The following is a 23,352-nucleotide window of genomic DNA, read 5'->3' as shown; positions in this document are numbered from 1 at the left end:
GCAAACAGAGGGCCGGGCGCGGTGGCTCAAGCCTGTAATCCCAGCACTTTGGGAGGCCTGGGCGGGTGGATCACGAGGTCAAGAGATCGAGACCATCCTGGTCAACATGGTGAAACCCCGTCTCTACTAAAAATACAAAAAAAAATTAGCTGGGCATGGTGGTGCATGTCTGTAATCCCAGCTACTCAGGAGGCTGAGGCAGGAGAATTGCCTGAACCCAGGAGGCGGAGGTTGCGGTGAGCCGAGATCGCGCCATTGCACTCCAGCCTGGGTAACAAGAGCGAAACTCTGTCTCAAAAAAAAAAAAAAAAAAAGATTCCTGCAAACAGGCCAGGTGCAGTGGAACACACCTGTAATCACAGCACTTTGGGAGGCCGAGGCGGGTGGATCACGAGGTCAGAAGTTCAAGACCAGCCTGGTCAACATGGTGAAACCCTGTCTCTATAAAAAAAATAATAATAATAAAAGACTGTTGTGTTTATTTAGGGCCGGGCGCGGTGGCTCAAGCCTATAATCCGAGCACTTTGGGAGGCCGAGGCGGGTGGATCACGAGGTCGAGAGATCGAGACCATCCTGGTCAACATGGTGAAACCCTGTCTCTACTAAAAATACAAAAAATTAGCTGGGCATGGTGGCACGTGCCTGTAATCCCAGCTACTCAGGAGGCTGAGGCAGGAGAATTGCTTGAACCCAGGAGGCGGAGGTTGCGGTGAGCCGAGATCGCACCATTGCACTCCAGCCTGGGTAACAAGAGCGAAACTCTGTCTCCAAAAAAAAAAAAAAAAAAAAAAAAAGATTCCTGCAAACATGATTTTTACACTCTGCTTCCAACAGAAAAGTATATTAGGTTTTGAAACTTCTTATTTAATTATTCCTTATTTTAAATAAATTACCACATTCAACAATGTTTTTCCTACTCTTTATTTTTATGTGTGTGTGTGTGTTTTTTTTTTTTTTTTTTTTTTTTGAGACAGGGTTTCGCTCTTGTTACCCAGGCTGGAGTGCAATGGCGCGTCTCGGCTCACCGCAACCTCCGCATCCTGGGTTCAAGCAATTCTCCTGCCCCAGCCTCCTGAGTAGCTGGGATTACAGGCACGCACCACCATGCCCAGCTAATTTTTTTGTATTTTTAGTAGAGACGGGGTTTCACCATGTTGACCAGGATGGTCTCGATCTCTCAACCTTGTGATCCACCCGCCTCGGCCTCCCAAAGTGCTGGGATTACAGGCTTGAGCCACCGCGCCCGGCTTTTTTTCTTTTTTTGACATAGGTTCTTGCTCTGTCACCCAAGCTAAAGTGCAGTGACAGAATCATAGCTCACTGCAGCCTCAAACTCCTGGGCTCAAGTGATCCTCCTGCCTTAGCCTCCCAAAGTGTTGGGATTACAGACATAAGCCACTGTGTCCAGCCTCTTACTCTTTTTAAAAAGTATAATTTTAGAAAATGAACTCAAACATTCCTATATCTTTCTCTGCCCCACAGCTTAAAACAAAAAGAAAAACAAAAACAAACACCCAAGAGAAAAGCCAAGCATAGTAGCATGCATCTGTCGTCCCAGCTACCTGGGAGGTTGAAACAGGAGGATCACTTGAGCCCAGGAGTTTGAGGCTGTGTTAAAATCACACTTGTGAATAGCCACTGCGCTCTATCCTGGGCAACATAGTGAGACCTCGTCTGAGAAAAAAAAAAAAAAACCTCGAGAAACAAATTAAAATAAAAAACACATTTACCAACCTGAACTGAAGGTCTGCTGCTTTTAATTTAAAAATAGGCAGATATATCTATTTTAGCCATATTATAGCCAGCTTATAAACACCTAAAATAGATTACACTGGAAATCTGAATTCCCATAAATGCGAATTGCTGTGTAAGCACAACATGGTATTTAAGTAAGTACTTACTAACCCATTGTCTTGTAATGATGAGTCATCTGGTTGGAAATCTACTCACCCATGGGTAAGGACTACTACAGCTACCCAGTTCAACAACTACAGAAACGGCTGCTGCGTGACTTAGGGAGAAAAATGGAGCTGAGAAGAGACAGATGAGCATGACATCCCCGGAGCCTCCCCTTCCCTACAGCAGCGTGCACACACCCCCTCCACTCCCCTCAGGCTCTCAGCTCCCTAATTTATGGTACTGGCAGACCTGAGACAGTAAGGCAGGGGATACTGCCAAGACCACAGATGGTCCAGAAAACAGGTCAGTACAAGTGGGACAGTCAGGAAAGCAGCTGCTGACAGCAGGCCCTGGACATGGTGTAGGTTAACACACGCGTTTCTGTGGGGCCTACAGGAAGAGAGTAAACTGGTGATCACAGATCAGACACTGGATTTGAAGTCTCCCTCCTCCATACCCCTACCAAAAAGGAAGGAAAGAACCCCTTTAACCATATGGCCATGCTCCCACAGCCATACAAGAACACAATGCAGCCGCTTGGGACTGAGAAGCTTAGTTGAAACTTTTGTTATTATATTAAACAGGCACCTAGCTCCTGAATGAACGTATGATCCTCTCGGGCAAGGGGAGTCTACTCAGAGGATGGCTCTCTAGCACGGGCTCAGAACGATATTATCAGGAATAGTCTTTGTAACACCGCAGCCCTACCTAGAAGGGCCAGGTGTGCTTAGCCAGGTGATGCACACCCGCAGCTGGCCAACCTGTCTCACTGTGGGTCCACAGTTCCAGTGAAATGGCAAAACCTGAAACTCAGAGTTGGTTCAGCACATGCTGAGAAGGGCTGATGCCATTTATTTCCCCCCCAGCTGCAAAAGGGAGCCCTTGGGGAGCCTTCAGGCTGGTCCACGTGTCCTGGGCACTTTCTAAGAGCCCCAAACATGGATAGTTTGGAAAGCACCAATGCCCCTATCCTGCTGCACATCTCCTTCCTAAAATGTATCTGCCTGACACGGACCTGTGGTCCTACTGTCTCCCTTTGCCTCCTCCCCTTTACCCCAACGACAGTAGAAAAGCCCCAGAGTATTAAAAAATCCAGGGTGCCAAGGAGCCAGTGTGGAATGCTGGAAAAGAGAACATGATAAAGGGAATGGCTTGTGACTGGGAATAGGGCTCTTCACCAGCCAACGGGTTTCCAATTCTTTGCTTCTAACAAAGTGGAAGGAGAACCTACTCTGAAAGCCTGTTGACAAGCTACTAAAAATAATTTTTCGTGATGGAAACCTGGGTAATTTAGGGGATGTAACTTGGAAGGAATCTAAGTAGCTGGACGAATGCTGGAACAAAACTCACCTCATATCCACCTACTTATGTGAACAGTTTTTCGGTGCTTATAACTATATAAAAAAATAGAACTCATGCCAAATATTGTCTTATTCAAGCATGGATCCATCAAGTGGACAAAATATCAAATATCCATCTTTTTAAGAGAGCTCTTTATCTCAAATTTTACTTTTTATATTTAATAATTATGAAATATATAATTATATTGTCTTAAGCAATAAGCAAAATAAAATTGTCTTAAGCAAAATAATTTTCACACCTAGAACTTCATAGGAAAAAATAAAGAGTTTAAAATGTAAACTTATATACATGTTTTCATTGCAGAGAACCTGTAATCTTTCATAGATGCTGACCAAGGGCACCATAGTGGGGATGACATGTTTGGCCTGAATGGGCCCCTCCATCGGTGGGGTTTCCTAGGTCTATGATTTGCTGAAGTACCAATGCTTCCCTAATGCTCAGTGGGTTGACTGTTAGTCAAGGCTGAAGCCCTTTTTCTTTTGCAAAGTCTCAGAGCCCTGACCAAGAAACACATGTTTGGCAGATAGGCCTATTCCAGACTTTAAAAACCAAACCAAAAACATGGGGTGGCATGGAGGGGACTGGCTGGGACATCATAGCCCCGAGACTGAGATTTACCTGGGAGTCAATGACAAATATCAGTGCTCCTGTCCCCCGGAAGATCATCTCATAGTCAAACGTAGGGTCAAAAAAGTCGATCTGTCCTGGGAAGTCCCAAATCTGAAAATTGACAAAGGAGCTGTTGGAAACATCTTCCCGGCATATCTTGTTAGTGCTCTCCAAGAACAGGGTTTCGTTGGGAGACATTTTGTGAAAGACAACTTTCTGAATAGACGACTTGCCGCTTCTTCTCAGGCCCATGAGCAGGATTCTCGGCTTCACCTCAGTGCTGAAGGGGTCGCTGAAGTCCAGAACTGGAGAAACCACAAAATGAGAATGAGGGTGAGACGCTTTCACAGCGGTTAATTAGAGGAGTTTCACTTCCACCTCAAATGTGATTTATGATTCACAGATGATGCTACTCCTCCAAAGACAGTACTAACTGCAACCCTCCACTCACTGAGGGGACAGCTCAACAATGCAGTCTTCCTACTTCTCACACAGTCCTGGGAGCCAGACACCAATATAATGTCACATCACAAGCAGGGACTCCGAGTGCAAAGAGAGAGATTTCCTGGAACACACTGTCTGTGGAAAGAATCCAGATCTGAGCATTCAGGAGCCATATCGTTCTCTGAGAAGTCATCACTAAAGAGATGCTTGTTGATGTGAGTTATGCCTCTGTCACCCTCCTCTGGCTAGCGCTCTCCCAAGCCGTGAAGGCCTGGAAAACGGGCCCTGGACTAGATGTTGCAGGTTTGGACTGTGTTACACAGCAGATGCCAAGTCTGTGAGAGGAGGACATCTCTCAGGCCCACCCTGGCTTGGGACCCCCATCCAGTAAGGTAGCTACTAGCCAAATACAGTACTTAAATTAAAAATAATTAAAATTAGAAATTCAAATCCGGCCGGGCGCGGTGGCTCAAGCTTGTAATCCCAGCACTTTGGGAGGCCGAGGCGGGTGGATCACGAGGTCGAGAGATCGAGACCATCCTGGTCAACATGGTGAAACCCCGTCTCTACTAAAAATACAAAAAAATTAGCTGGGCATGGTGGTGCGTGCCTGTAATCCCAGCTACTCGGGAGGCTGAGGCAGGAGAATTGCCTGAACCCAGGAGGCGGAGGTTGCCGTGAGCCGAGATCGCGCCATTGCACTCCAGCCTGGGCAACAAGAGCGAAACTCCGTCTCAAAAAAAAAAAAAAAAAAAAAAGAAATTCAAATCCTCCTCCTATGAGGTTTCTAGAGAAGTCAAATTCATAGACACAGAATGTTGGATAGTGGTTTCCAGGAGCTGGAGGAAGAGAGGAATAGGGAGTTCTTGTTTAGTTTCAGGTGAGGGAATGTGAGAAAGCTCTGGACGTGGCTGGTGGTGAGGGGCACATAACAATGTGAATGCCACTTCTGGCAAGTGGCTAATGTATTGGATAGCACAGACATAGAGCAGTAGACCCCAACCTTTGGGTACTCAGGACTAGTTACATGGAAAACAATTTTTCCAGGGACCAGTGGAGTGGCGGCAGTGGTTTCAGGATGATTCGAGTGCATTACATTTATTACGAACTTTATTATTATTACATTGTCCTATATAATGAAGTAACTCTGCAAGTCACCGTAACGTAGAATGAATGGGAGCCTTAGGCTTGTTTTCCTCCAACTAGACAGTCCCATGTGGGGGTGACAGTGACAGGTCATCAGGCTTTAGATTCTCATAAGGAGCGCACAACCTAGATCCCTCACATGTGTAGTTCACAGTAGGGTTTGCACTCCTGTGAGAATCTAATGCCATGGCTGATCTGACGGGAGGCGGAGCTCAGGCAGTAATGAGAGCAACGGGAAGTGCCTGTAAACACAGATGAAGCTTTGCTTGCTCGCCCACCGCTCCCCTCCTGCCATGTGGCCCAGTTCCTAACGGAACACAGACTGGTGTGGGTCTGTGGCCCAAGGTTTGGGAATCCCTGACACAGAACATTCTTATCCTCACAGAAAGTCCTAGAGGCCAGCACTACAGCAGTCCCTGGTAACAAAAATCAATCTTGAAATCCTCTGCTAAGGGTCCTGGAGGGATTAGGCACTACTTGATAAAAGTAGTAATTGTTGTAACAGCCCCAAACCCTGCAGGGTTCTCTCTTTTCTCTGCTCTTGAAATATATAGTATTAATTCCACAATGTTCTTCAGTCCTAGAAAACCACTTAATTGCTAAGCAGCATTCCTAATTGACCAAGAGCATGTACATTTCACAGATGTAAAGGAAGTACAGATCAGTGGTTAAGTGTTAAGGCTCTGAAGTCAGCAAGACTTGGGGTTTAAGCTCTCAGACCTTGAAAAAGATACTTAGCTTTAGAGACTCAATTTCAAAATCTATAAAATGGACTTGATAATGAAAATATAGGGCTGTTACAATGAGTGAGATCAAGGACCTAAAATAATTATTAAAACTAAGATTCCGCCGGGCGCGGTGGCTCAAGCCTGTAATCCCAGCACTTTGGGAGGCCGAGGCAGGTGGATCACGAGGTCGAGAGATCGAGACCATCCTGGTCAACATAGTGAAACCCCGTCTCTACTAAAAATACAAAAAACTAGCTGGGCGTGGTGGCACGTGCCTGTAATCCCAGCTACTTAGGAGGCTGAGGCAGGAGAATTGCCTGAGCCCAGGAGGCGGAGGTTGCGGTGAGCCGAGATCGCGCCACTGCACTCCAGCCTGGGTAACAAGAGTGAAACTCCGTCTCAAAAAAAAAAAAAAAAACTAAGATTCATTCAGCAAATGGTGCTGGGCCAACTGGATATCCACACAAAGAATGGAGTTAGACCCTTATGTCATACAAAAAATTCTATACATATGCAAAATTTAACTCAAATGGATCAAACATCTAAATTGGAGAGCTAAAACTATGAAACTCTTAAAATGAACTAAGAAGGAAACATAGGCGTAAATCTTGGCGACCTTGCATTAGGCAATGGTTTCTTATCTAAGACAGTAAAAGCACAAGCAGCTACAGAAAAAAATAGATAAACTAGACTTCATCAAAAATTTTTAAAGTGAAAAGACAATCTATAGAATGGGAGAAAGCATTTGCAAATCATACATGTGATAAGAGTCTAGTATCCAGAAGTATATAAAAACACTTATAATTTAATAATAAATGGCAACCCAGTAAAAAATGAGCAAAAGATGTGAATAGACATTTCTCCAAAGAAACATTAAAGGTCAATAAACATATGAAAAGGTGTTCCTGGCCGGGCGCGGTGGCTCAAGCCTGTAATCCCAGCACTTTGGGAGGCCGAGGCGGGTGGATCACGAGGTCGAGAGATCGAGACCATACACGGTGAAACCCCGTCTCTACTAAAAATACAAAAAATTAGCTGGGCATGGTGGCACATGCCTGTAATCCCAGCTACTCAGGAGGCTGAGGCAGGAGAATTGCTTGAACCCAGGAGGCGGAGGTTGCGGTGAGCCGAGATCGCGCCATTGCACTCCAGCCTGGGTAACAAGAGCGAAACTCCGTCTCAAAAAAAAAAAAAAAAAAAAAAAAAAAAAAGAAAAGGTGTTCCATGTCCTTAGCCGTCAGAGAAGTACAAGTAAAAACCACACTGAGATGCCACTTCACACCTACTAGGATGGCTATAATCAAAATGATAGATAATAACAAGTGTTAGTGAAGATGTAGAGAAACTGGAACCTTCATATGCCACTGGTGGGAATGCAAAATGTTGCACTTTGAAAAACAGTTTGGCAGTTCCTCAAAAGATTAAACATAGGCCGGGCACGGTGGCTCCCACCTGTAATCCTAGCACTTTGGGGGGCCGAGGCGGGCAATTCACTTGAGGTTAGGAGTTTGAGACCAGCCTGGCCAACATGGTGAAACCCTGTCTCTACTAAAAATACAAAAATTAGGGCCGGGCGCGGTGGCTCAAGCCTGTAATCCCAGCACTTTGGGAGGCCGAGGCGGGTGGATCACAAGGTCGATCGAGACCATCCTAGTCAACATGGTGAAACCCCGTCTCTACTAAAAATACAAAAAACTAGCTGGGCGTGGTGGCGCGTGCCTGTAATCCCAGCTACTTAGGAGGCTGAGGCAGGAGAATTGCCTGAGCCCAGGAGGCGGAGGTTGCAGTGAGCCGAGACCGCACCATTGCACTCCAGCCTGGGTAACAAGAGCGAAACTCTGTCTCAAAAAAAAAAAAAAAAAAAATTAACCAGGCATGGTGTTGGGCACCTATAATCCAAGCTACTTGGGAGGCTACCGCAGGAGAATCACTTGAACCTGGGAGGCGGTGGTTGCAGTGAACTGAGATAGCACTATTGCACTCCAGCCTGGGCAACAGAGTAATACTCCATCTTAAAATATATATATATATATATATATATATATATATATATATATATATATACTAAAAAAAAATTTTAAAAAATTGAAAACATTATGTCCAGGCAAAAACTTATGCAAAAAACGTTCACAGTGGTATTATTCACAATAGCCAAAAAGTAGAAACTTCCCAACACCCATCAACTCATGAATGAATGAATAGAATGAAGTATATCAATACAATGGAATATAGCCTGGGCATGGTGGCTCATATCTATGATCCAAGTACTTTGGGAGGCTGAGGCAGGAGGGCTGCTTGAGGCCAGGAGTTCAAGATCAGCCTGGGCAACATATTAAGACCGCATCTCTACAAAAACTTTAAAAATTAGCTGGGTATAGCAGCATGCATCTGTAATTCCAGCTATTCAGGAGACAAAGGTGGGAGGATCCCTTGAGCCCAGTGGCTTGAGGCTGCAGTAAGCCATGATCACGCCACTGTACTCCAGTTTGGGTGATAGAGTAAAATCTTGTCTCAAAAAAATATATACAATGGAATATTATTCAGTCATTAAAAAAGGAATAAAGTACTGATTCATGCTACAGTATGGATGAACACTGAAAATATAATGCTAAGTGAAAGAACAGATACAAAATGTTACGTATTATATGATTCCATTTACATGAAATGTTCATAATGGACATATCCATAGAGACAAAAAGTAGTTAGTGGTTGCCAGTGGCTAGAGAGAAGGGAAAATAGAGAGTGACTGTTAACTGGTATGTAGTTATTTTGGAGTGATAAAAATTTTCTGGAATTTGCCAGGTACAGTGGCTCACACCTGTAATCCCAGTACTTTGGGAGGCCACGGCAGGTGGATTGCTTGAGCTCAGGAGTTTCGAGACCAGCCTGGGCAACATGTCAAAACTCCATCTCTACAAAAAAAATATATAAATTAGCCAGGTGTGGTGGCATGCACCTGACCAACATGTTGAAACCCCATCTCTACCAAAAATATAAAAATTAGCTGGGTGTGGTGGCATGCACCTGTGGTGCCAGATACTTGGAAGGCTGAGGCAGGAGAATCACTTGAACCCTGTAGGCAGACACTGCAGTGAGCCAAGATTGCACCACTGCACTCCAGCCTGGCAACGGAGCAACACTCTCTCTAAAAAAAAAAGGAGAGAGAAAAGAAATGACAACTTAAATGTAAATTCCACCCAACTGATCATAGTACTAACTGTAAGACCTAGAACTATGAAACTTCTAGAGATGATTTTGCATTAGGCAAAAATTTCTTAGATATGACACCCTCCCCTAAATATTGGTAAATTGAACTTTATTGAAATAAAACTTCTATACACATTAAACTTTAAAAAATAAAAGTTAAAAAGGAAGAAAAACACAAATCCAAAAATGAAAAATTTGTTGGGACTTAAGATAGCGGCGACTTTCAAAAAAACAGTAATAAAGTAAAATAAAAACTTCAAATGATATTGGTAAGTAATAAAGACAAGACACATATTAGAAGAAAGTATTTGTAAATCATGTATCTGGGAAGGGACTTGTAAGCAGAATATATAAACTCTCAAAACTCGTTAATAAGAAAACAAATGACTCAATTTTATTTTATTTATTTACTGAGACAGGGTCTCGCTCTGTTGCCTAGGCTGGACTGCAGTGGCGCAGTCATAGCTCACTGCAACTTCTACCTCTCAGGCTCCGGAGGAGCTGGGACTACAGGTGTGACTCACCATGGCTCAGCTAATTTTTTGTAGAGATGGGGTTTTGCCACGTTGGTCTTGAAGTCCTGGCTCAAGTGATACACCTACCTCAGCCTCCCAAAGTGCTGGGATTACAGTCGTGAGCCACTGTACTCAACCAACCACCCAATTTTTTTTTTGTTTGTTTGTTTTTGTTTTTTTGTTTTGAGACAGTCTTGCTCTGTTATCCAGGCTGGAGTGCAGTGAGGCAATCTTGGCTCACTGCAACTTCCGCTTCCTGGGTTCACATGATTCTCCTGCCTCAGCCTCCAGAGTAGATGGGATTTCAGGCGTGCGCCACCACACCTGGTTAATTTTTGTATTTTTAATAGAGACAGGGTTTCACCATGTTGGTCAGGCTGGTCTCAAACTCCTGACCTCGTGATCCACCCACATCAGCCTCCCAAAGTGCCGGGATTACAGGCATGAGTCACTGCACCCGGCCTCCGCTGACCCAATTTTAAAAGTGAAATAAGCAAAAGATTTGAAGAGACAACTTGCCCAAGAAGATTTATAGAAGGTAAATAAGCACATGAAAAGATACTCAATACATCATTAATCATTATAAAATGTAAATCAAAACTGTAATGAGATATTATTACCCACTAAGATGGCTAAAATTAAGAAGACACAGAGAGAGTAACAAGTGTTGGCAAGGATGTGCTGGTACTAGAACACTCATACACTGCTAGTAGAAATGTAAAATGATACTATTTTGGAAAACAGTTTGGTGGTTTCTTAAGAAGTTGAACATATACCTATCATATTATCCCTTCCATTCCACTGCTGAGTTTTTACCTAAGAGAAATGAAAGTTTTTGTCCATATAAAAAATGTGTACACAAAGGCTCATAACAACTTTATTTGTAATAATCAAAAACTGGAAACAACCCAAATGTCCATCAGCAGGTGACTAGATACACAAATTGTGGTGCCTCTCAGCAATAAAATAAACTATTGATACATATAACCTGGATTAATATCTAATTATGCTGAGTGAAAGAAGTCATGACTCCTTTTTCATAAAATTCTTTTTAAAAATTGTAAACTAATCTAAACTACAGTGGCAAATAGCATATCAGTGGTTGCCTGAGAAACAGAAGAGGCAGGGCTGGGTGTGGTGGCTCATGCCTGTAATCCCAGCACTTTGGGAGGCCAAGGTGGGTAGATCACCTGAGGTCAGGAGTTCACGACTAGCCTAGCCAACATGGCAAAACTCTGTCTCTACTAAATATACAAAAACTAACTTGGCATGGTGGTGAGCATCTTTAATCGCAGCTACTCGGGAAGCTGAGGAAGGAGAATCGCTTGAACCTGGGAGGCGGAAGTTGCAGTGAGCCAAGATTGCGCCACTGCACTCCAGCCTGGGCAACAAGAGCAAAACTCCCTCTTAAAAAAAAAAAAAAAAGAAAGAAAGAAAAAGAAATGGAAGAAGCAGTAGGCAGTAAGGAAAGGTCAGAGGGAGGAAGGGAGGGGTACGGGAAAACATTTGGAAGTGATGGATATGTTCTTTATCTGGACTGTGCTGATAGTTTCACAGGTGCATACAAATATGTGTTATGTCAATTAACTGTTGTAATTGACAGTTACAGCTGCTATAAAAAATGTAATCTCAAGATAAGAACGGAAACCTTAACAGTTATAGTTGCTCTGCTATCACCTCCCAAACAGCAAGTGTTTAATCAATGCAAAGTAGAGGGAAATGCTTGTGGGCCAGGGAAGAGACCCAGTGGATCACACAGAATATGAATGCAGATTTAAAGTACTGCAGAATTTGGAGGGGTTGAGAGTAAGAGAGGCAGGAGGTCCTCCAGAAGAGGGAAGTCCAAATGTAAGCAAAGGCACAATGCCTTGCATGGAACAGGAAAATATGCATGCAATGAGAACTCATTGCTGTCATGTATGAAGGTGCCTACCTTGTGCCAGGCACTATTTAAGGCACTCTACACGCTTCATCCCATTCATGCTCCTTCAAGAATAGATATTATCCCCATTACACAGGTGAAGAAACTGGTTTTGGTGGAGTGCTCACCCAGAGCCTTCACCACCAATCAGCTCTCTGTTTGTCACATTAAATACTAAACTGTACTCTAATTTGCATATCTAATAATTTACAGGCTTAGAAAGATCAAGTAACATTTAAACTGAGGGCTGGCTCACTCACAGTCTATGCATTCTCTTTCTGCTACGCAACACTGCCTCCAATTAATGCAAGCAAAACTCCTTTAAATTACATACAAGTGGAAAAATATTCATGTGTTTATAAATGCCTTTCTTCCCAATTTATACTGCTAGATATGGGTGTAGATTTAAGTGTTTCTCCAGCAGGGCCTGTAAGTCTCTATGTGACATGATCATCCACGCTGATGCCCTGTAGAAGTTGGATCTCCTCCTCCTGGGAGGGTGGCGAGGTGACAAACACCATTGTGAAGGGAGGAGGGAGTATGTGTGCATGTTTACATACACAGAAATGCTGGGAAGCTAAATACACATACAGCTGCAACAACACAAACAACTGGAAGTATTTCCTTTTCCCTGCCTGCCAAATTCAAGCATGGACCACCAACCAATAAACAGCTAAGAAAGGGTAGCCTATCAGAAAGAACACCATCAACTTTGTAGGGACTCCCTGGTTCCGAGCAGATGCCTTCCGCTAGGGAGTATGGAAATATGCTGTGTAGGCTGGGTACAATGGCTCATACCTGTAGTGCCTGCACTTCGAGAGGCCAAGGAAGGCAAACTGCTAGAGACCAGCCTGGGCAATACGGCAAACCCTCTCTCCACTAAAACTATTTTTTTTTTTTCTTTTGAAACGGAGTTTCGCTCTTGTTACCCAGGCTGGAGTGCAATGGCACGATCTTGGCTCACCGCAACCTCCGCCTCCTGGATTCAGGCAATTCTCCTGCCTCAGCTTCCTGAGTAGCTGGGATTACAGGCATGCGCCACCATGCCCAGCTAATTTTTTGTATTTTTAGTAGAGTCGGGGTTTCACCATGTTGACCAGGGTGGTCTCGATCTCTTGACCTCATGATCCACCCGCCTCAGCCTCCCAAAGTGCTGGGATTACAGGCTTGAGCCACCGCGCCTGGCTATTTTTTTTTTTTAATTAGCAGGTTGTGGTAGCATGTGGCTATAGTCCCAGCTACTCCGGAGGCTGAGGTGGGAATATTACCTGAGCCCAGAAGTCAAGGCTGCAGTGAGCTGTGATTATGCCAGGGCACTCTGTACCATCATGCTCAGATAATTTCTTTTTTCCTTTTGTAGAGACGAGATCTCCCTATGTGGCCTCGGCTAGTCTGGAACTCCCAGGCTCAAGTGATCCTCCCACTTCAGCCTCCTAAAGTGCTGGGATTACAGGAATGAGCCACCATTCCAGGTCTGTGCTGGACATTTCTATAAACATTAGCATCCCAGTGAGGGGGGATAAGTCTGTTCTACCCCTGAGGAATCTCTAGGAAGGAAACTGTCCAAGGCCATATGACTGGTATTGGTGGAGCACTCACCCAGAACCTTCACCACCAATCAGCTCTCTGTTTGTAACATTAAATACTAAACTGTCGTCTAATTTGCGTATCTCATGAACTAAAATTTACAAGGGACCTTCTCCTTGAGGTGTTCTACAAAATGGCTTCATTCCAGCTGCTCTTCAAATATTTTACATCTGTGATTTCCAAACTTTAAGTCAGAACACATCAGTCTTCATAAAATCAATTCGTGGGCATTAAACAGCAACAGCATTAAACAACAAAGACATTTAAAAAGAAGAAACTAGAAAAATATCGGAGCACATAGTGCAGCGTAAGAGTAAAACATGGCCTAGTGAAACTCTCTTGGGTTTATTTACATGTATGTGAGTACTCGTTCAGAGTATAAATGTTTTTACTGTGGGCCATGGTCAAAAATGTTGTAGACCATGGCTTTATATCAGGAAAGGTTTCTCATATATCAGAAATGGACTGCTGACAAAAATCTTCCCTCTAATCGTCTCCCACTCCCTCCTCAAATATCTCTGCTTAAGAAACCTCGTAGAGCCCAGGTAGCTTAGCCCAGGTAAAGTGTTAATCTGAGGGTCCAGGGTTTAAGCACAGGCATTAAAACAAATCCCCTAGAGCGCAGCTTTGAATTCCCCAAAGGGTCTCACTCCGCAATGGGCGTGGTAGAGGCAGAGAGCTTATGCCAGAAAGAAGGCACTTTGGCCTCTCTGCCTCCTGCAGAAGGCTGGGCTTTCTCCACCAACATCTCCCTAAGCATTACCCTTGTCTCAGGCTTCTAGGCAGGCAAAAGAAAATGAAAGATGACAGCCCCCCTAAAAGGAGCAATCAGAGGACAAGTCTTTAAAAATCCGCTAAGGGAGGGCTCCCCTTCAACCTGCCCAGGAACTTGCTGTAGTGAGATGAAATGTACAAGAGAGCAGTTTGTTCTCATTTCACCAAGGTTCCCTGAACACTGGCCAAGTATGAGGCAGGGCTGCAGACACAAAGAAAAACGATTCATCCCCTAGCAATTAGAGGGGAGCACAGACATGAGAAACTGGCAGTTACCATGCACGGCCAGCTAGGTATTCTAGGCACTGAGAGAGGCTCCCAGGAGGAATAACATCTGAGTCTTAAAGGAGAGGAGGCAAAAAAGAGATGAATGAGGAAAAGGTTGCTCCAGGAAGAGATTTTCAAGTTCAGGAAACTGGAGGTTAGGGAATGCAGTTTGAAGGCAACAAGAGGCAACACTCTGTAGAGGTGATTCACCTGCCTCAGCCTCCCAAAGTGAGCCACCAAGCCCAGCCTGGAAATCACCAAGGATTTTAAAGGGAGACTAATGTGATTTACACTTCATTAAGTTTGCTCCAGAAATAGACTCCCTTGCAGGGGCCAGTGTGGAGTTTGGAAGTTGTTCTAGAACACCAATGAAAAAGAGCTAAGGCACAGGCTGTGGAAATCGGTAGAAGAAATGGACTTGTAAGCTGAAATCTGTGTCCCATCAGGCATAGGGGACAAGGGAGAAAGAAGCCCTGGGTTCCTGATCTGGCAGCTCATTCACCAAGAAGGTTAGGGGGAAGAAGCTGAACAAGTGTTTAAACTTGTTGAGTCTAAGGGGCTTGCCGGTCTGCAGCTCACATGGAGAAAGGACCCAGGCCTCACGAGGGAGGTAAGAATATGACAGGCTTGAAGCAGGGAATGGAAGCTGCTGAGCTAGCCCTGACCTTGTTGGCTGAAAGTGAGGGCATGTTTGAGGAGTTTTAGCTCTGGCCACAGTGAAACAACTCAAACCAATCCATTCCAACCTCTCATCAACCAGGGGTTGCCATTTACTGACCACCTACATAGCACACAGTGCCATCTCTCAAGGTGGTAACACTCATCCTTTACAAATGTAAACACAGCTCCCATGCAGGTACTCATCAATGGGCACGATGTTTCAGTCAAGCAGGCAGACTAAGCTCTAGAGATCTGATGTACCACAGTGCACCTACAATAGCATACTGTGCGCTTAAAAACTAAGACAGATCTCATGTTAGGTGTTTTTACTATAGTGACATTTTTTTAAAATGTCAAGACATAGGCCGGGTGCGGTGGCTCAAGCCTGTAATCCCAGCACTTTGGGAGGCTGAGGCAGGGGGATCATGAGGTCAAGAGATCGAGACCATCCTGGTCAACATGGTGAAACCCCATCTCTACTAAAAATATAAAAAATTAGCTGGGCATGGTGGCGCATGCCTGTAATCCCAGCTACTTAGGAGGCTGAGGCAGGAGAATTGCCTGAACCCAGGAGGCGGAGGTTGCGGTGAGCCGAGATCACGCCATTGCACTCCAGCCTGGGTAACAAGAGTGAAACTCCATCTCAAAAAAAAAAAAAAAAAAAAAGTCAAGACATAAAGAAGAGGAAAAATGAACCAATTAAAAGGTACTTAGGGAACATCCAGGCATTGAGAACCTTTATTTCTGTGGAATATTATAAGGCAACAAAACAGTTTTTACCTGAGGATAGATACATTATACATCTATATGGCCATGTATAGTGGACTTCCTGATTGGTTTTTCTTTTTTTCTTTGAGAGAGAGGGTCTCACTCTGTCACTCAGGTTGGAGTTCAGTGGCTCAATCATAGCTCACTGCAGCATCAAACTCCTGAGCTCAAGTGATCCTCCTGCCCTCAACCTCCCAAGTACCTAGGACTACAGGCACACACCACCTCCACTACACCTGGCTAATTTTTTATTTTTTGGGGGGCAGGGGTTAGAAGCAGGGCCTCGCCATATTGCCCAGGCTGGTCTTGAACACCTGGGCTCAAGCAATCCTCCCACCTTGGCATCCCAAAGTGTTGGGATTACAGGTGTAAGCCACTGTGCCTGACCACTTCCTGGTTTAAATCTTTATTTTCTCTATATTTACAAAACATCAATGTGGCCTTTTGCCATTTTTCCAATGTGGGTTATTACACACATACATGAAGAATAAAAAACAGCTGTCATTTGAAGGAGTATTAGGTATTGGTAAGTAATTTGTCTTTCTTTTTTTTTTTTTTTTTTGAGACGGAGTTTTGCTCGTTACCCAGGCTGGAGTGCAATGGCACCATCTCGGCTCACCTCAACCTCCGCCTCCTGGGTTCAAGCAATTCTCCTGCCTCAGCCTCCTGAGTAGCTGGGATTACAGGCATGCACCACCATGCCCAGTTAATGTTTTGTATTTTTAGTAAAGACGGGGTTTCACCATGTTGACCAGGATGGTCTCGATCTCTCGACCTCGTGATCCACCCACCTCGGCCTCCCAAAGTGCTGGGATTACAGGCTTGAGCCACCGCGCCCGGCACAGCAATTTCTGCCTTTCTGTAAAATTTTAATATTATATTCCAAAGGGGGATTTTTTTCCTATTAGTTTAAAATTTGGGCCCAATGGCCTGTATAACACAAATTATAGAATAATACGAAAACAAGATTTTGCAGTTTGTAGCTTAAAATTTTAAAATTATTGTTAAAACAAACTGAGGCCTCAGTGCTTACCCACAACAGACACTCAATAGATGTTTGTTGGGATGATTACCTGAAAGTGACTGAGCAGAATTTGAGGCTAAATTAACTGAAACTTTGAAAAGAAACTTCATGTCTGACTTTGGCCCAGATCAGCACTTGGAACTGAGTACCAAGAGGATCAGCTTTATGCCTAGGTGTAGTTTATTTACCGTGGTCAGGGGCACCAAGTAGACCTCATCTCTCCTCCACTCGGTGCTGTCAATACCCAGATTTCCCAAAGAGCCCACCCAGCCTTCAAACTGGACTGCTGTAGATCCCAGGAAATTCAATCACCCAAGGAACAGCACTATGGGGAGGAGTCATTAAATTGGCCCATTATCAGTCTTTAACACCTACAGGCTAATTACTTAATCCGGAATTATCCAGTAACCAGTAGAGCTCTGTCAAAAACCAACAGGCCTAGGTAAATAGAAAAAGAAGGGAGAGAAAGATGGATTGGTGCCTTGACTATAACAGGGCTGCCTGGGGACCCTGAATGACTGATCTGAGGGTTAGGAATGCTTACAACAAAGAAGGAACCAGAAATCAGGAAAATGGGAATTGATACCCAATGTTCACCTACTTACACAGCTCTTAAGATTGGCCCTGCCTTCTCTCCAGGAAGAATGAGGCATCATATGAAATGTACTTCATAAATTCTAGTGCATTATATGATTGAGAACTAGTATAATTAAGGAGAGTTCTCTGAGAGGTAACATCTTTGAACAGGCTCAGAACAGGAAAATAAACTATTTAATGCACGAATTAAGTGGTGAAGTGATGGCAAGTGGAATGGTTGAACACGTACTGGGTTAGTGTCAGACTAGGGTTTGTGTCCCGGCTCTGCCATCTACTAGCTATGTGAGCCCATACATGTCCCCTTGCCCATGAGCCTTCATTTCCTCTTCTATCAATCTCTATCCACATACACACGGACACACACACGGACACAAACACACACAGTCACTCCCCTTCTTTTTTTCCCACCCCAAGCCTGGGCAACGAGAGAGTCTTTTGTGGAATGTGACTACAGTGAGAGGCTCACTCAATCTGAAGGGAAAATTAGAATGTCTTCGCTATTAGTATTCTGTGGGATCAACAAAGGCTTAAGCGTCTATGTGCTTATGGTTTTAGGAAGAGGCCTCTGGTGTGTTTCTATTTGCAACTTTCTCTGTTGCGCCTTTAAATTTCTGGAGCTTCTGTTGGTCAATGGAACTACTTATACATTCAAGACCCAGGATTTCAGTAAGAAATTCCAACTTAAGTGGGAATGAATCGTGAATAATAACACTACTACGAATAAGAGATACGCAAAAATCACGAAGATTTACTGTCCATTTGATTAACTACTTAGTAGAGAAAATTAAATGCAAACAGAACACACATTTTTCAAAGGCTTAAAGATTTTTGAAGGTGATTCTTTTATGTGTGAAGACTAAATCTTTCCCTATGAAATCCTCTCAAATCACACTGGCAGATAACTAAAAAACAAGATCAATACCACATATGAATATTTCCTTAACATATGTATTCATTCAGTAGCAGTCCTAATCATAAGGGGAGTGCTGGGAAGGAAAGGGCATAGTCCCTTTAAATGATGAGGAAGAAAGAAGGGAAATGCCGGGTAGAGGAGGGCCTGGTCCTCAGCAAGGGCTCCACCCCCAAAGACCTAGGTGAGGCCAGGCATTTCCTGCCCAAATGTTGCAAGACCCCCTGGCCTGCCACATCCCCATCCTGTGGTTATAAAAACTGAAGACCCGGCCACACGCGATGGCTCACTCCTGTGATTCCAGCACTTTGGGAGGCTGAAGAGGGCAGATCACCTGACATTGGGAGTTTGAAACTAGCCTGACCAACAAGGAGAAACCTGTCTCTACTAAAAATACAAAATTAGCCAGGCGTGGTGGCACATGCCTGTAATCCCAGCTACTTGGGAGGCTGAGGCAGGAGAATCACTTGAACCCAGGAGGCGGAGGTTGTGGTGAGCCAAGATTGCACCATTGCACTCCAGCCTGGGCAACAAGAGCTAAACTCCATCTCAAAAAAAAAAAAAAAAAGAAGAAGAAGAAGAAGACATTTGGGAGGCTGAGGCAAGCGGATCACAAGGTCAGTAGATTGAGACCATCCTGGCCAACATGGTGAAACCCCATCTCTACTAAAATACAAAAAATTAGCTGGGTGTGGTTGTGTGCACCTATAATCCCAGCTACTTGGGAGGCTGAGGCAGGAGAATCACTTGAACCAGAGAGATGGAGGTTGCAGTGAGCCAAGATCGTGTCATTGTACTCCAGCCTCATGACAGAGCCAGACTCCAACTCAAAAAAAAAAAAAAGAAAAGAAAAGAAAAAAATGAAACCAAGACCCTAGCAAGGCAGAGACTGAAGGGTTTGGACATCGAGAGGAGCACATCAGTGGAGGAACACACAAGCAGCTGAACATCTAAAGGAGCAGATTGGTAGAAGAAGATGCAAGCGGCTGGACGTCAAGAGGACATTGGGAGCACACCAGCAAGCCATGGACCAGCAGAAGGACACAGAGTTTGGCCAGAGTGGTCAGAGAATAGCAGCCAGACTCCAGGCAAAAACCATCTCCCTTCTGGCTCCCCCATGTGCTGAGAACTACTTCCACTCAATAAAATCTTGCACTCATTCTCTAAGCCCAGGTGTGATCCGATTCTTCAGTACACTAAGGCAAAAACCCAGAATACAGAAAGCACTCTGTTCTTGCGACAAGATAGAGGGTCTAACTGAGCTGGTTAACACAAGCCCATAGATGGCAAAACTAAAAGAGAACCCTGTAACACACACCCACTGGGGCTTTAGGAGCTGTAAACGTTCAGCCCAGACACTGCCATGGGGTCAGAGCCCCACAGCCTGCCCGTCTGTGTGCTCCCCTAGAGGTCTGAGCAGCGGAGCATGAAGAGGGGAGCCAAACCGCCATCACACACCCTGCGAGGGGGACAAGGGAACCTTTCTCATTTCACTAATATGTTTTGATTGACCAACGTGCCTGCAAAAAGGGAAAGGCATTCTTAAAACTTTAACAATCACTTTGAGAGTGCACTAAGGTTGGCTTTAATGCAGTCCTCTATTTTACACACTAAGAAATGAAGCTGAAAGGCTGGGCGCAGTGGCTCACGCCTGTAATCCCAGCACTTTGAGAGGCCGAGGCGGGCGGATCACAAGGTCAAGAGATTGAGACCATCCTGGTCAGAATGGTGAAACCCCGTCTCTACTAAAAATACAAAAAATGAGTTGGGCATGGTGGTGTGTGCCTGTAATCCCAGCTACTCAGGAGGCTGAGGCAAGAGAATTGCCTGAACCCAGGAGGCTGAGGTTGCGGTGAGCCAAGATTGCGCCATTGCACTCCAGCCTGGGTAACAAGAGCGAAACTCTGTCTCAAAAAAAAAATAATAATAATAAATAAAGAAAGAAAGAAATGAAGCCGAGGTCTTTCTCAGAGGACCACAAGAGGAGAAAGTTGACCAGCAAGCACCCTGGACCCTACAGCCCAAGAGTGAAAAACATATTTGTCTTGAGTGTCACAGCAGAACCAGGAAAGGCAATCACAAGAGAGCTTTAAGGCTGTGGCGCAGCAGGGAGAACAAAAAAGATTTCTTAAAAAATGAAAAGGATACAAAAAGAATAAAGGAGACAGAGAGGAAAGAAAGAAGAGGCCAGACGCAGTGCTCATGCCTGTAATCCCAGCACTTTGGGAGGCCGAGGCAGGTGGATCACTTGAGGTCAGGAGTTGGAGACCAGTCTGGCCAACATGGTAAAACCCCATCTCTACTAAAAATACAAAAACTAGCTGGGCATTGTGATGGGCACCTATAATCAGTCCCACCTATTGGGGAGGGTGAGGCAGAAGAATCACTTGAACTCAGAAGGTGGAGGTTGCAGTGAGCTGAGATTGCACCACTGCACTCCAGCCTGGGTGACAGAGTGAGACTCCATCTCAAAAGAAAGAAAGAAGAAAAATGAGCAGGAAAGAGGTAGCTGTGCTAAAAGTGTAATTGATTGTCACCAGCATTTGCTATGGGCTGGGGGAGGATTGAATAATGCAGGGGGTGAACTTGGGGCAGACTCAGTTATCTTTCACAGACAAAAGATGATTTCTCAAACCCAAAGCCATCGTCTCTTACCCAGAACTTGCCGTTTGTGCCTCCTGTTTCCATCAGACTACCCTCTGTCTAACATTAAAATGGTAGAGACCACTAATAAAAAAGAGAGTCAGTACTCTCTGGTGCCCTGAATCACTGACACGGGTTTATAAAACATCTGATATTAGATACTCTCCCAATATAGGCATGCAAACAAGTATTTACCTAAGGTTTGACTTTGATCACATCTTTTTAAACTATCCTGTAGTTTCATCTGTTCCAACTCTCCTGTATTTCCAGGGCCAGAAAGAAATCCTAGAGATAAGTTGTGTCCAGGACTGTAGTCAACCCAACTCTTTTTGGATAAGGCGGAATTACAAGAAAAGGGGCTTACATTTCCACACACTTGATCTTCTTCCAAACTTCGCTCACTTCTAGCTCATGACAGGGCGGTAGAAAAGTCCCCTGGTATCTCTGACCCATGGTTTCAGTATCAGGAGAACAATTAACTCTACTTACTTTCAAGGAACAATGAAAAGGTGAATTTGCTAATTTTTTTAGTTGTTTTAGGAAAAGCCACGCACAGTCATGCATGCCTATAATCCTAGCTACTTGGGAGGCTGAAGCAGGAGGATTGCTTGACCAGCCTAGGCAACACAGAGAAACCCACTCCCTTCCCCACAAAAAGCTGACACTAATGAATTAGATATTAATAGATATGAATTGCTGGATTCACCCCATCTACATCCTTCAGGAAGGAAGACCCTGGATCTTTCATGCCTCTAGAAACCACCTAGAGAGTCACTTCCTCAGACCTTAAGGGTGTGCACAGGCTGCTATGAAGACAAAGACCGAACTTCACTGGACAGTGGGCGAGCAGCTATGTTAGCCAAATTTCTCCTAAAAAATGGGAGGGGCTTTGGGTGGAAAACAATTTTACTTTCTGATTAAATATGAACTTTTAACTGCTTTCCTTGTTATTATAGGGTTTTTTGTTTTTGTATTTGTTTGTTTGTTTGTTTTGGGGGACAGAGTCTTGCTCTGTTGCCCAGGCTGGAGTCCAGTGGTGCAATCTCAGCTCACCACAACCTCTGCCTCCTGGGTTCAAGTGATTCTCCTGCCTCAGCCTCCCAAGTAGCTGGGACTACAGGTGCATGCCACCATGCCCAGCTAATTTTTGTGTTTTTACTGGAGACAGCGTTTCACTATGTTAGCCAGGTTGGTCTCAAACTCCTGACTTTGTGATCTGCCTGCCTCGGCCTCCCAGAGTGCTGGGATTACAGGCATGAGCCACCATGTTATTACAGTTTTTAAAGCACAGTAACTTATTAAAAGCTTTCAAGTCCATGAATCTAAAAATAATCATTATTTTTGATGAAATTGTTTTTTAATGGCCTAACCACTGCCTCCTCTCTGAGAGTTGAAGGTGACACTCACCTTACCTGTAATTTACTACCATGTGGGGAAGGCTGAGAAGTGTCCAGATTTGCCCTAACAGAACTCATGTGCCTGAGAACACTTTTGCTATTCATGAATAAAATTCGGAGTGGAAGCCAGAGAAGTGCAATTTAAGTCTCACCTTAGCTGCCCTATGTTTTCAAACTTATTACAATGTGGTGAAACTTACAAGGCACTCGGTTTAAAAGTAAGATCAGAGATTCCTTCATAAGTCCTACAGACTGAGGGAAATGAAAATTGTATTACATATCCACCTTCAGTCCACTTTTCTTGCACAGCTCCCGATCAATTGCTTTGCAACTTAGCCTGCCATACCAGTTGGTCCCACATCCCACCCTCAGCCTCCAGCCTGACAGGGTAGATTTCTGAACTTAATGGAAAAAGCCCCAGGTCTCCACTAAGTGCAGGCACTAAACCAAGCTATTAGGAAGGGGAAACGGGAGTGGGGGTTCATTAGAGAAATGCTTTGCTAGTGGTTCAGAGTACACCATATCCATCCATCTTTTCTCAGAATAAGTAAGTCCTTTTTTCCTACATTCTATTTCTTAAGTTTGAGAGTAGGTGAATGTAAATTTTACCAAAAATAAAACAAGATTATAATGCAACACGTGAATCAGCCTTCTGAAGGACACAGGAAGGGAAGTCACAACTCCCAACCTCCCCCTCCCAATCCCCACTCCCCAGACCATATCAGCTGGCCTGACAGCCATCAGGAACAGTCCTCGCTGGAACTGCTGACTGAGGAGCCTATCTGCCACTAGAAAGCAAATAATGTTCAGACAGAGATTCTGCATCAAGGCCTGAACCCAAAAGTCAAAGTCAGGGAAATCTGGAAAGAACAGAGGCCAAAATATAAGGGAGGA

The 23,352-nt window shown here is 44.4% G+C and overlaps 1 protein-coding gene across 3 annotated transcripts in view; it reads right to left on the bottom strand.

Annotated features, from left to right (window-relative positions):
• Positions 1 to 23,352, bottom strand: part of RRAGD (Ras related GTP binding D) — a 47,804-nt gene that overhangs the window by 21,995 nt on the left and 2,457 nt on the right. For all 3 annotated transcript variants that reach the window (XM_039467732.2, XM_010333792.3, XM_010333793.3), the window contains exon 2: positions 3,880 to 4,175. In XM_039467732.2, coding sequence (XP_039323666.1) covers positions 3,880 to 4,175 — 296 coding nt within the window. The remainder of the gene's footprint in view (positions 1 to 3,879; positions 4,176 to 23,352) is intronic.

Source organism: Saimiri boliviensis, chromosome 4 (genome assembly GCF_048565385.1).
Source record: "Saimiri boliviensis isolate mSaiBol1 chromosome 4, mSaiBol1.pri, whole genome shotgun sequence".
Lineage (NCBI taxonomy): Eukaryota > Metazoa > Chordata > Mammalia > Primates > Cebidae > Saimiri > Saimiri boliviensis.
Note: the sequence above shows the minus strand (reverse complement) of the source record. Positions and strands in the feature narration are given on the sequence as shown.